The sequence below is a fragment of the Phalacrocorax aristotelis genome, chromosome 11, assembly GCF_949628215.1.
Source record: "Phalacrocorax aristotelis chromosome 11, bGulAri2.1, whole genome shotgun sequence".
Lineage (NCBI taxonomy): Eukaryota > Metazoa > Chordata > Aves > Suliformes > Phalacrocoracidae > Phalacrocorax > Phalacrocorax aristotelis.
In genome coordinates, this window is record NC_134286.1 from 15,623,357 (window position 1) to 15,637,448 (window position 14,092).

Consider the following 14,092-nt stretch of genomic DNA (forward strand, 5'->3'; position numbering starts at 1 on the left):
CTGCAGGGCTCTGGGGTCATAACCCAAGGGCAGCGTTTCAGGAGGCTGCAGATGTGACCTCCACGCTGTCCCAGGAGCTGACCCTCATCCTCCTATTCAGCGAGTAACTTTCATTCCTTTTGGGGGGAAACTGAGACAGAGGGAGAAATGAAGTGACTTGTCCATAGTCACCTGAAGAACCTATGTATGATGGAACTGGAAACTGAACCTGGTCATGTGAGCCCGAGTCCATACGACTGGCTTTTATCCTGTGACTCAGTCACGAAACAAACTCACTGTGCAAGATCATCTCCTTTAGAGGTGGCTTGGGAGTGCACCTTTAATGATCCCATTTTCTACATCTCCTTCGGACAAATTGCATGCTCACAGTCTCATGAGCTAACCTTCCACTGTGTGTCCAAAGGGACACTTGCCTGTGCAAGGAAACTCGTGGGAGGCTCATGTGCCTATCTGCACAGCGTACATGCAGGTGCGTTTGCAGACAGACCTCTATGATGTGCACGTCTTTATGTCTAGGACTACTGGAGCTATTAAAGGCACATAGGTAAAAACTCTCGCACCGTTATTTGTGAGCCAGATGGCTGAGTACAGCGGAGCATACCTCAGAATCCACTACATCAGCCCAGTAGTGAATTTTCCAGGTGCCAAACGATACGCACCTTGAGTTGGAGGTTAGAGCCGGGACCTTCAGTCTGCTGTTGGCATCATCTGCAGCCAGAGACCAGGACGGAGACTGACCCCTAGAGCTAGGGCTGATTGTTCTCAATCACTCATTTATTCCCTGTTGCTTTATGATTGTGCTAATGAACACACTCAAATTATTTTACCCTGCTTTTTTTGTTTGTTTATTTTGGTTGGTTTGGTTTTGCCATAATCCAGAGCAACAGTCTCTGCTATGGAGAAGATGCTCCAGAATTTATGGCAAGTCAGATCTGATCCGAGTTGAAATTCCGTGTTCCGTTTTCTTTGTTTTAGCTTGGAACATTGTGTGACGCGTCTGAAAATCTTTCCTCACCGGTCTATTGATTTCAGTGAATGAACCCACATACACCTAGTGATGTTTTATTATCACTCACCCACCACAGGGTATATAGCAGCTGGTAATTTTGTGCATTGACTGCATTTTTTTTTCTGCTTGATGGAAAACAGAGCCACTCCAAGCGTATGCTAATGCTGAATGGGGGGTCCCAACTTCTGACCCACAGCTAATATCCTACAAGTCACATGAAGCTACCAAGGATTCTTGAGCTGGAGTTTGAAATGCCTATGGTATCAGCAAATAAACACCATTAATTGCTTCTAATACGTCGTGCAGTGGTTAAATGACAAGATCCTTATTAATATGCGTGTATATCAGCCTTTTCAGTGTGTGTGAAGGGGAGTATGAAGTGGTAAAATTATTTAAAATTAGTGGGGAATATTTACAGGAAGGCATAAAGAACTGTCAGTTGAGGAAAGCAGCATTTTATGTTCTTGTCCCGGATGACCTTGCTCCAAGGACAGATCGGAGCTTGATGAAATGAAGCTGCAGATGGCTAGTGATCTCAACTCTGTAATAATGAAATGACACAAGAAAAAAATGAGACATCTACAGTTTGTAAATACAATCTGAATGGAAGGGGAAAAAAGGAATTTTTAAGGGGAGATTGACTTGACTTGGTTACAGCAGTTCAGCTTCGGGTGTTTTAATAATAATTTCCATTTTAAAAAATAATGGAATCACTCCTTCTTCCCCATACTCAAGGTCACCTTAATGCATTTTTCTTTTTTAACACGTCAGTATCTTGGTTTTAAAAACTTGATCATGAGGACTACCTAGTCACAGCCTACTTTGTATCCATTATTTTAGCATATTATTTATCACTGCATTTTGTTTTGTAAGTCGTGGTGATTTTTGGCACGTGGTTGGGCGATGTGATACAACCATTTTAGGTGTTTGAATAGTTTCATCTGTTAGGAAAGAGTAAGCTTGTGAGAGGTTTAATACTGAAAAACTGATGTGATACTTGGTGCCAGAGCATGCTCTGTTTCTGCACTTACATGAGAAATCAGAAGTATATACTGTTGAGTTTTGCATGTGGGCAGGTTTTCATGCAAAGAGCTTCTCCGTAGCAGTTAGGCAGCCAAGTGCTAATGGAAGTTAACAAGACTTGGGCATCTGCCTCTGCAAATTGAACCTTTGCATGAAAAAGGAAAAGAAATTCATGGAAACATTAACTTAGAGAAATCAAGGGATTCGCAAGTCTCTGTGATCCAGACCACCTCACTGCATTTCACAGAGCATTTCAGAAATGGGCAGGTAAAGAACTGATTTCCCCCACTAGCTCGAGATTTCCTGACTTTCACTTTGTTAGAGTGAAATCCCCACTCTTTTTTTAAACAGGTCTTTTTTGCTCTCCCTAATACATAAATTGACCAGCCAGTCATTGCATTTCTCTGTAGCAGCTTCTGCCGGGTGTTGAGCTAACCCAGCTCCTTTTGAATCTCATCGACACCTCTGAGAGCATGCCTTGACATAACACAAGGATTACTTGAGTCAAGCCACTTTATAGATACGAGATGTTGTAGTTTGTCATCACAGTTAGCGCAACCTTGTAGAGACAGGCAGAAGGACTACCAGCCGAAATTGGGTGAGATAAATACAGTTTTAGATGATCTCATTGAATTTATAGGCAGGCTGCCCTCCATGGGAACGAGAGCCGTGGTGTCAAGGGTTGGAGAATCATGATAGCTGTACAAGCCAAATATAAATATTTTGTTCTTTGCAGAGAATTCAATTTTGGATCTTGACTATATGTTATATAGACAGGTACAAAACACCCATCTCTGCAGCTTCGGGCCTATACAAATAAAACCAGTAACAGATACAGTTTATGTTGAAGTGTGGTGATACAAAGACTGGTGGGGATGAGTCCAGCCCTAGAGCACTGCTCTCAGGTGGAAGAAAAGTATGTTAATACTGCAGGTACCCATTGCCATCAGGGGTCTGGCAGAGCCTCTGTGGGTCTCTAGTCCTCCTGAAAGGTTTGCCTTTCACTTAGGATGGTGGAGCAAAGCTGTTCTTTGGGCTGCCTTCACCCATGGCCTGGGAATTCATCTGGGCCAAAGGATCTATTTGCAGGGCAGCTGCTGTTGCTGGAGTCTTTATCGTGCCTCCTTACAAACACTGCAGCCCCTGGGAGGTTGTGAGTGTCTGTGATACACCAGTTCTCCCATCCGTGTTGTGCCTCAGGCTCTTGGCTGCTCCCAAAGCTGCTTCCCATGTTCTTTCTAACAACATGGTGCTGGTAACAGCATCGCAGCTTGATTTCAACTTGCCCGCTAAAGGATGCATTTTCATCTAAGAGAAAAATCACTCTTGCAATAATTCACTCTGGATTTTCTGTCTTTCTGTTGCTCTGATTGCTGCTGCTCTTCAACAGCATGTTTTGATGGATGAAACCAGCTCTGAAAATATTGGCAGAGTCTTTGCACAAAAGCTTTAACTAAGTAGATTAATTTTTTTAAGAGGGGAAGTGGACTCAGTTTCTATCTTATTAAAATTCTGGGTGCATTTTTAAAACCACTTTGGATACTTTGATGGGATTTTGTTTTGTTTTGAACAGCATGCAGCATAAGAGCAGCTATAGGGAAATTAGTGTTTCATCTGCTTTGCTTGAAGGGAGGAGATGCTGGTACAATTGCCAGGTGTGGTGATCTTGTCACTGCTCTTAGCAAAGAAGGAGGGCTACCTTTGAAGGAAACTGTGCATGCTCATGCTGTATGAAAAGAAAGAAAAACTTAAAATAACTTTTTTAAAAAAAAAACAAAACCGTATACACAAGGATCACTTACGGTCTTCAAACAAAGCCTTTTCCTGACTGACAGCCCCCAAGATAAGCTTAGAAACTTGAGTCTGGTAGTATTTCACATGCTTGTATATCAAGTAAATGGGCGTAAGATGGGTAAAAAAAAAGATGCACTGAGCTGCACAGTTTGTTTTATCAATGTTCATACATTGTGTTAAAACAAACATGGAAACAAACAAAAAGCTTTGGAGCGTTTCTGAACTGAAAGGCTGTTTTATCTTGAAGAGCATTTCTGAATTGTGAGCAGAATACGGAGGAAATGACAGAAAACTTCCAAAAAGCAAATGGAGAGTTTTGTTAAAGGCAAGAAGCAGATGCGAGAGGCATACGTAACCCCTGACTTCTGTATGGCATCGCACAGACACCACACTCTTGAGGGGGCTGACACGATCATCCTGCCAAACCACGACCCTGCATTTTGTTTGCTTCATTTGTATACATTGGCCAAACAGATTCACCGTCTTAATATCTATTTGGCTTAACAGTTGTGGAGGCAATGATCCTCCTTTGTAAAGGTGGCATCACGGTGTTCTATGGGGCCACACAAGGTTACTAGACACCAGGAGCCTATGTCTGGCTTCTCTGTAGATCTAAACGTGAAACACTTAAACCGTGGAATTCTATGGGTGAGGCAGCTTTAATACTATTAGTGTTTTAATTGCTTTGTACTGTTGGTGGAGTCACTGTGTCTAGGAGTCTTAGTCCTGGACTTCAGAGCGAAGTGCTGCTGCCCGGGCATGACGGCCCCACCAAGGAGATGCAGCACACCTACTAGATGGGAGATGATGCACTGGCAGGCAGGCGGGAGCACAGGGGAACGCGGAGGCATTAGTTTGAAACTAGTATTTGCATTTCCTCCGCAGAGTACAGAACTCCCCATACGTAACAGATGTTCTTAAAATACAGAACACAACTCGGTTAATGAAACTTCACCCCACCCCTAGAGAATCGCTGTACCTGCTGTGAATACAGATCCACCGAGAGTCCCGGGCCAAGCAGCCTGAGCGGATCAGTGCCACAGGCTCCTGTCAACTCCTGTAGCCATGTTTTTCCTCCCTGGTTTTTTCTTGGGTTTTGTTTTTTTTTTTTTTGTTGTTGTTGTTGTTGTTTTGTTGTTTTGTTGTTTTTTTTTTTAATTCTGTGATATCTCAGTAAATACTTCAAGCTAAGTTATCTTTGGTTATCAAAAAAGAACTGGTGGAAAGAGCTGTTTGTCCCTTTCTCGTATTTACAGCAAACGTCTACCCTGAGCAACCCATTTCCTTTTATGCTGGGGTGCTGTGGTTCATCTCCACAACCCTTCTGTTTTAAGCTCTGTAATTACTGGATTCAGCTGGATGCCCCATTGAAAGTGGAGGGAATATTTCTCAAATCAGCAGTGCCTTTTGAAATGGAAGAAACTTTTTAAATGCAGATACTAGATGCATTTTTAATTGGACACGTTTCCATTCTTCCACTGCTGCTAACGCTTTCAGTTAGGAAATGCAGTTCTTCCCCGACTCTGCAAATATCTACCGAAATTTGCAAAGCTGCCTGTCTCTCTCTCAGTAACCTTGCTGTGACCTGGTTATCTGTTAGAACCACAAAGAATTCAGTCTCTAATTAGTCCATCTGTTAACTATTGAAATTCATGGCTTAGTTTTATTGTCTGGGTCTGTAACATAATGCTGAATGGTCTCACCTGGCAGCTTATTTCTTATAAAGCAAATGTGCCTTTCCAAGAGCCATTTTGGTGCAGATAACTGTCTTTTCAGCATTGGACAAATGACTCTGTCTAGCAGCCTGCAGTCCCCTTCATGCCCTCGCTGAAATAAATTGTACATCTCCAATAGCTCTGGGCTTAAGTCAATACAATTTAACATGTACATTTCTTTGTTATATTCTTTGGAGTTACACCATAAGAGCAGATGGGAAAGTTTAATAATGATAAATGAGTTTAGTGTTTTCACATAGTCCTAAAAAACAATGAATGCTCTTTATTAAAGATTAGAGGGATTTTTACATATTTGCCAAAGAGCGATTAAGGCTCTAGCTCAGATCCTCAGAAAGTCTTGCTTTTAAATTCTTTCTGGACTGTTTGTTAATGAGGATTCAGAGGAATTAGGGACCATAAATTTCTTCATTCTCGCTTAAGTGATGCCACAGAGTGATTACTGAATGTATAACTAAGTGCTGAGGGCTGGAGTTTATCAACCATGTTCACACAGAACAGTCCATCTCCACACTTATTTACTGCAGTTGTGCATCTCGTATGTAATCAGATGATGGGGCTGGGCAGGTCAAGCTCGTCAGTGGGTTTTTAGAAGGATGTAGATTCATCAATATATGTGGTAGGTCTCAGTGGGACTGCTCGCACATGTTGCACTGAGTGTGTGCCCGAATGTTTTGCTGGACCAGACCCGCGCTCAGTGCAGTTGGACGCAGTAATCTGCAGATGCGTTTGCCCAGCCTGAGCAGCCTCCGCTGTGCACCGCCTGGGAGGGACTGGTTTCACTGGGCTGTGCGGTAGCTTTTGTAGTTACAGTCAGCGGCTGAATGTGGACACAAACAGTACACGTACCTGCAAACCTGGAACCTGGATCTCTCCTCCCTGCTCTTGAAACTAGTGCATGAGATGCTAAGCCAGAACTGTGAAGCTAGCCCCAGTGCCTTTCTGAACAGAGACTGCCACATTGGAAAGCCCAGGGAGTGCTGCAGGAGCTCCGGACCTGCTGCGTGACAGTTTGCCTAGCAACAGAAACACATGCTCTCCAATTCCAGGTCTGCACGGCATGCCATTTGGTCAGGGATTCTGCCCGTTTGATGTTTTAATATGAGTTTTTGGAGGGAAAAATGGCAAAGCCCCTGATACCTACATGCAAACACATTTTTTTTAAAGCTGAAGAGTAAGAATTGTCTGTAGCCATCTGTATCCTCCAGTGTAGCTTACAGCTGGCTCAGCCGCCCGACCCTTTGGGTGTGAACACCCTCTTCCATCGTTCCCGACTTCGACACTGGGATCCTCCTCTCTTTGCTGTCTTCCTGGATTTTAAAATGGGATAGTCCGAATTATAGACAAGTTAAGGTTATGGCTCTTTTGGCTTGGCCTTACTGTGGGAAGGAAAGTGATTTTTCTTGGGGAGTGATGAAAAGGAAAAATGGTTAAAGTTCCTTAACCTTTGGTACAGATAGCGGTGTCCTTTAGACTACACCAGAGCTATTCTTAGTCATGACGTTTAAGTGGTTATTTTTTATTGTAAGGGAATACAGTAGTTCCCACTAGTGGTGAAAAGAGAGAACTTTTTCCTTTTTCTTTTTTTTTTTTCTTTTTTTGGCTTAACCTAAATGTGAACTGTAGAACGCAAGATTTTGAATTCATCCCTTGTCTTCCCATCTGTGCTATTTTGTCCAATTACCCCAAAAGAAAAATTTATATCTATAGATTGTTTCTTCACTGGCTAATTAAGTGTTATACAATTTTGCTCTGAAAAACTCAGCAACCCATTCTGTGTATTTGCAGATGAACTTCACTGATTGTCAATATTGCTATAGGATGCCTGCAGAAAGTCCCATATAATTAAGCTGTTGTACTGCCATAGCACAAAAGCTGCAATTAGTAGTGTGATTTACACTTCTTTACCATTAATAATATGGAAAAATCAACATTATTTTCTTGATGATGCTTGGGAGAAATTAGAATGAGGTGGACATGATTAGGAAAAGAGACTTTAATGTTATGACTTGTTAATGCAATAGCCCTGAGCGAGACATCAGAATGATTGTCCTTGCACTAAACTCATTTGCTTCAGTAAGCACAGACCCTCTGCACGCAAGAAGACAAGTTTGGAGGAAATTGGATAGATGGCAGGGATTTTGGTGGTATGAGCATTTCAGTGTCTTTCATGTGCAGAGTACACAAACTGAATCCCTGCACTTTCAAATATTCCCCTAGAGGCAATCTGCATTATTCAAAGCTTAACTATGGCTGCAGAATCCTGTCTGACATGAAAGCACAGTGCTAGCTTTACATGAACTTTCATATTTACATCTGTAGTACATCGTATTTACTTTTTTCCTCCCCTCCCTCTTTTTCTGTGGGAGACAGGGAGTAAAACAGGTAGGAGGGAAGGGGGAGGAGGATGGATGTCCAGCGGAATTGTTAGCAAAGCACCAGTAATAAAGTCTAGTCTTATGAGACTGCCCATGAATAGGAATGATAATGAGAGCAGTGATGAGCTGCAGGTTTGTGTCTTTTAGTAAATTATCTAGCAGGCATTTACATTTCATCAACTGTGCTTTTGCATAATAGACCGAAGTGCTACAACAAAAGGAGGCACCATAAAAATGAGTAATTTCAGTGACCTTCTTGGTAATGGCTTTTGCAAAGAATATCTTGGAAGGAGTTGGGTGATTCCTCATGGTGAAGCTGCTGTGGAAGGGTGCCCCAGGCCCGAGAAGCTTGCCTGGTGACAGATGCCTTCCAAGGCTTTCTTCTGGTCACTCTGAAATATGGCTCGTATCCTGTTTTCTCCATCTGAGCATGCTTCTAATTGTCAGATGTCAAAAGGCAACAACCATTTTCTTCTTGCTTATCTCCTGATAACATTGATTCTTAAACAAAGGATGTGGGCTTCCATTCTGAAAACAAAGGAAGCATGGCGCAGCTAAGGACGCTGGATATAATATACATACCTTTCCCTGCCAATAATAACAAAACATCATAAATAATGTAGAAGCTGGATGTGAAAATGGAGAAAGGAGAATACACTGGTACTGCCGTTCCTGGGTACAGCACTTACAGAATCTTGTCCTCTGTGAGGCCTTGACTTTTCTCTTGTATTTCCCTGACTACCTGCCAGCTCCTGAGATGTTTAGATGTATTTTTTTAATTTCATCGTGTTCTTGTGACTTTTTTTCACAATGCTCTGTCTTTGGAGGCAAGCCCTCAGCTGCTGAAATCTTTCATTGAGGACTTACAGCGAGGCCAGTTGGCACCAGGCAGGAATCAGGCCCACTGCATTACTGATTTGTGCCTGGCCATGACCTGACCCTGCGTTTTTGCATGTTCTCCTCTCCTTTCACAATTACGTCTTCTTGTTTGTCATGGAACCCATGAGAACCACTTCAATCCCAGGCCCACGTCTTTCCCATCTTTCCAGATCCCTGGTCTGATGGCACCTTTCCCCCCTTCTGCCTTTAGTTTTCTGTTTTCTTTTACTGTACGCTTCTCCTTTATATCCAGTTGCCAAATCCTCCCCTAATGCAACTTTTCTTTCCTTATCTCTTTCAGTGTAACAGTTGGGGAACTGGTGGGAAATGTGATGCTTTACTCACATCCCTTCTGCCAGCCAGGCAGCCATGTGACTCCGGTAATGGTAGTGAATCAGTCCTGTAGCCTTGGGCTAGTCACAAAGAATTTTGGATTAACGTTTTGCTTCTCTCACATCTTCTTGTGCTGATCCTCAAAAATCAGAGCAGTCCCTTGCCCCTCACTGTCCTCACTGTGACATGCAGGTCCTTGTGAATCCACAAGGTGTTTTGGCCTTGGGACAGCCAAAGGCTGGAGAAAGGGCATCAGCAGAGAGGATGAGGGCTTCTGTTGTTATCTCCCTGATGAGATTAATTTTCTTTTTTCATCTTTCTTGGCAGGATCAAAATGCTGGCATTGTTGCCAGACTTCAGGAGCCGGGCTCCATCCCAAGCGGAGGCTCTGTGCCGGCACCAGCCACGGTGAATGGATACACAATGAGGAACCATTTACTGAAGCAGCAAATAATGAAACGGCAGCTGATGCAGGTATGATGCCGAGAGCCTCTGTGGGTTCCTGTGCTGTCCACCTCACTGGGAAGGACAGGACTAACTGGAATGGGGAAATCACCAGTCAGCAAACACTAAGGAGTGACCCTGGAATTGCTGGGTTGAGTCAGACTAGGGCTGTGGTGAGTCCAGGATGTCATGCCCAGGAGAGGCCTGGGCCAAGTGCTGCTCAGCAAGTCCAAGTGCAGATCTGCCCACTCGTATGCAAGGGAAGGATTCAGTCACCACCGTATCATTGCCGTCATCCTTGGTCAGCCGCAGAGTTGGGACGGAAGATGCAGAGAAGGGAGGCTTGGAGAGTGAGTCAGCCCCAGGAGCGATGTTCTCCATGCTTGCCTTTCTCTCTGGTTCTCTGGGGATTTATCAGAGCAGATGTTAGCCTTCAGTTTGTCCTGGACTTTGCTGGTGTCTCTAGCAACAGAAGTCCCTGTACGAGGTTTGTAACATGCTGTGGGAAGGGGCAGGGGTGGGGGAATCCCACAGACGAGTTGGGTGGGGCAGCACTGAACATGTGCCTCTGACTTTCTGACTGTGCTGCTGGATTTGGGTCAAGGAGGCTCATTTCTTTGAATGGGAAATGAGAAGTAGCTCAATAAAACCCTCAGCCAAGTGCTGTCCTGCTCATTGATCAAACTCCCTTTTAAAACCAACTCTGCCTCTTTGTCATCAGTTGGCTTCAAGCTTATCTGTGATGCTCTAGCACAGCAGGAGTTCAGCCAGGCCTCAGCTTCCTCCATCCATGGAGGGGTCCCAGGTCGCAGCTGCTGTCCACAGCAGGGACCAGAGTACAGTGGCGGGATCTGGGGTTAAATGGTGGGAGACACAAATCAGGTCACTTGGAGAAACCCAGCAATGCCTTGCTCAGGGCGCGCCTGCGAAGGGTCCCTGGCTGCCTGTGGCTCACTGCTGTGTCCTGGTTAGGAGTGGCAACCAGCACAAAAGGTGATGGTACGCACAAGCAGAGCCATCCTTCAGACAGGATAATGGCCACCAGCAGTCTCCTGTTTGTCAGTGTGTCCCTGCAATGCTGCCACAGATCCTGTTCACCAAAAGACTTTTGGGCATCTTTTGTCCCTGGATCTGGTACTTCAGAGAACGCATCCAGATAGTCAGCACTAAAGGTGCTGGGGAGACGCCAGGATTCCTGCAGCCTCTGGCTGTGCTGTGCTTCACTCATAAGCTGGTGAACACGAGGGTCTCCATGTTCATCCAGCTTCCCTTGGGCCTTGGGCCACCTGCACAGCATCTGCTGAAGGTTGCGCTTCCTAGTGCTGGGCTGTTGTCATGACACCTATGCAAGAAGGGGCATGGCAGCAATTAAGATCCAGTCTGAAATGAACCGTCTGTGTGAGCCTCGTCAGAGGTGTGTGTGTGTGGTTACTGGAGAGGTTGTAAATGATGATGGTGGCTACACTTCAGGTGTCTGCTGCTATTCTTGTTTGTCAAGAGACTGAAACTTGACTATTATGCCCCTTGTTTTCCAGGAAAAACAGAGACAAAACATGCTGGGAGTAGCATCTGAGCAGAGGAGTTTGTTTGCAGCTCAGCAGATAAATCAGTTTCAAGGTAAGGAGGGAAACGGCGTGCTATGAAAAGCCTCAAGGAGCCAGGGCCTGGGGTCTGATTAAATACAGGGCGCTTAATGGTTCTCTGCCCTGAAATAAAAGCATTTCACATTTCATCACATACCATGAGATTCACCCATTTCCTTATTGCTCCAGTAAGAACTGTGTTACAAAGAACACAGAGGAGAGGCCCTTGTAATGAAAAATAAAGATGGAGCAGCAGCCTTTTAAGGCTCTGCCATGTTTCCAGGGTGAACGTGTGCTCAGTGGCTAACGTGTCTCTTTGTACGCAGCCGTGCAGCAGCCCATTCCCGCTGACTGCAGCCAGGTGATGCCAGCTCCTCCACCCAACCACCGCATGCTGCCGTCTAATCCAGCCATGCTCCAGAGCACCTTGGGCTCTGGCATGGCCCCAGCCACCGCCAGCCAGAGCAGCGGGACGATGGTGATGATTCCACACAACCCTGGCAAGCAGCAGGGGATTTTTCCGCCTAATTCTGACTTTAACATCCCGCTGCGGCCAAGCCAGAACTCGCTGGGCATGAACTCTGGGTGCCAAACAGTACATAGCCACTCTGCTGTGCGGCCGGGAATGCCGATGGCAGGCTTCAGTTCTGGTTCTTTAGCAAATCACTCTGCAACTCAGCAACACTTGAGGCAGCCAAGTATGCCGAGGATCCCTAACGTCTACCCCAACTCATCTGCCCAGATGTGGACGCCGGCCGCTGTGCCAAGAATGCCAAATCAAAGCCAAATGGATACCAGCATGCAGCAGTTCTCCGGTAACGCTCTCTTCTCCAAACAGAGCGTGAGACCAAGTACACCGGGTCAGCAGTTCTCCCAGCAGGCTGTAGTGCCGCCTAATCAGATCGCTCCCGGCGTCCAGGTCAGACAGATGCAAAAACTGAGCATGGGGCAGCCTGGCCAGGGCTTAAGCTCAATGAGTAATCAGAACTTGAGACACAATTTAACCAGAGGACCGTTGCCAGCTATGAATGTTATGAAATCAATGCCACAAGGAGTGTCCAGTTTTAACCAGCTCAATCCTGCCTCGGGCCTTGGCCCGCCAAGCTACCCTTCCTCGGGCCAGCCACCCGACGCCTTCAACAGGATGAGCGCCGCTGCCGAGCTGCCGCAGTATGACTTTGTGCCCCAGCACAGCAACTCGATCATGCCCGCAAACTGCAGTGACACTGACTTCCTCGACTCCCTCATGAAGAACAGCAGCAGCAACGACGAAGAGTGGTTGAACAATCTGACAATGATAGACGACATTTTGGGACAGCACGCTCAAAGCTCCGGACATGTTTAGCTCGGAGAGAAGTAGTCTCGTTGTAAATAACATATGTGTGGCTTTTGAACATAACAGACAACCCATGAAAGCCACCGCCTCTTTCAATACAGAATGAATAGACTCAGCCAATTCTTTGCCTGCATCAAAGTTTAATATTGGCAGTTTTTCAGATGACTGTATATATTTGAATATTTTGTAAATTATGTTTTCCTAAACCTTAAATGTAGAAGTATTTATACTTCTTTGCTGGACTGTGTGTAAATAAGTCTATAGGATAACTTTTGGTTTTATTATAGGGATTTCATTATACCTTGTTATAAATATGCAAATAATATTGTTAGTTTCAGTAATACTGTGTATTACAGCATAAAATACTTATGTTTTTGACATAACTTAACACATGAACTAGGGGTGTCATTGCAACCAGACTAAGCAGCAATCAGCTGTGGCATCTGTTCTCCCATATCAAGAGGAAGGATTGACACATTGCATTAAAAAAAAAAAAAAAAATCCATAAAAGGAGCTGCTGATGCCCTCGTAGCTCAGTCTCGCAGCCCAGTTCCGGTTTGTAGGTCCTACCCAGGCTCCCAGTGCATTCAGGAATCTGCCCGCAGAGATCCATTTGCAAGATCCCGGGCACGTTCTCAGCGCGATACACTCCAGTAGGTCGCTTCGACGCTGGCAGCGCGCCGCCCTGGTCCTGCAGCGGGCGTGTGCTGGTGGCGTCAGGGCTGCCGACGGGCGCGCGCGGGCGTCGCGGGCAGGCGAGGCTCTGCGCTGCCGAAGCGGGCTGCGCTGGCGGGGAGGCGCGGGGCCGAGGCTGCCCGGCGACGGTTCCCTTCAGCGAAAAGGTAGCTCTGGTTTGCGCACCTCTGCCATGTATATTTGTAGTGTACAGGTGATTTGTTCCTGGTTTTAAGGCTTTTCATAATTTCTGTTTTAATGTGAGACTTTTTTCAGGGGAAAAGTCTATAAACATTAATAGTTAATTTTTGATGTTTTTCTGTCAGCTACTATTGTCCTATGTATATTTAAGAGTCTGTTTATAAAAGATTCACTGTACTGTAAACTTCTTAAAATGTTCATACTTTGTGTAATCATATTTTAATAGTCACGTCATACTTCGCAATACATTTGTAATATAACGTCAGCTTCAAGCACAGAATGTTTTTTTCTTCATACCATAATAAACTGCCGGGGGAAAATTGCATATATTTTATGTGCTCGTTTCTCAGCTAACATTTCGTACCTGCAGATATTTGAATTAATTTGATTTGTCCAGGATGCTACAACGTCAATCTAATAACATGTACAACTGTGCGTGTGCCATTAGTAGAAAAAAATGGATGAGACAAAGAGTTGGAGCAGGCTTTAATTTTATTTTAAGAAGGGATATCTTAGGCCCGCTCTCCTTTTCCAGTGTAATTATAGGTGAACGTGCAATTAATCTCTGTTGGTTTTTATTTTTACATAGCACCATGTTTATTTAAGTCACAGTTCTTATTTCTAAATGCCCAGATCAATTGGCCCATCAGAAGATAAAGCCGTGCCCGGGGTGAGGTGGTGAGGAGGCTGGGGGCTGCGGCGCA

The 14,092-nt window shown here is 44.9% G+C and overlaps 1 protein-coding gene across 2 annotated transcripts in view; it reads left to right on the forward strand.

Moving 5' to 3' along the window:
- Positions 1-13,713, forward strand: part of MAMLD1 (mastermind like domain containing 1) — an 84,293-nt gene extending 70,580 nt beyond the window's left edge. For both annotated transcript variants that reach the window (XM_075107046.1, XM_075107047.1), the window contains 3 exons: positions 9,477-9,623; positions 11,129-11,210; positions 11,503-13,713. In XM_075107046.1, the coding sequence (XP_074963147.1) occupies positions 9,477-9,623; positions 11,129-11,210; positions 11,503-12,521 (1,248 nt within the window). In that variant the 3' untranslated portion in view covers positions 12,522-13,713. The remainder of the gene's footprint in view (positions 1-9,476; positions 9,624-11,128; positions 11,211-11,502) is intronic.
- The last annotated feature ends 379 nt before the right edge of the window (positions 13,714-14,092 follow it).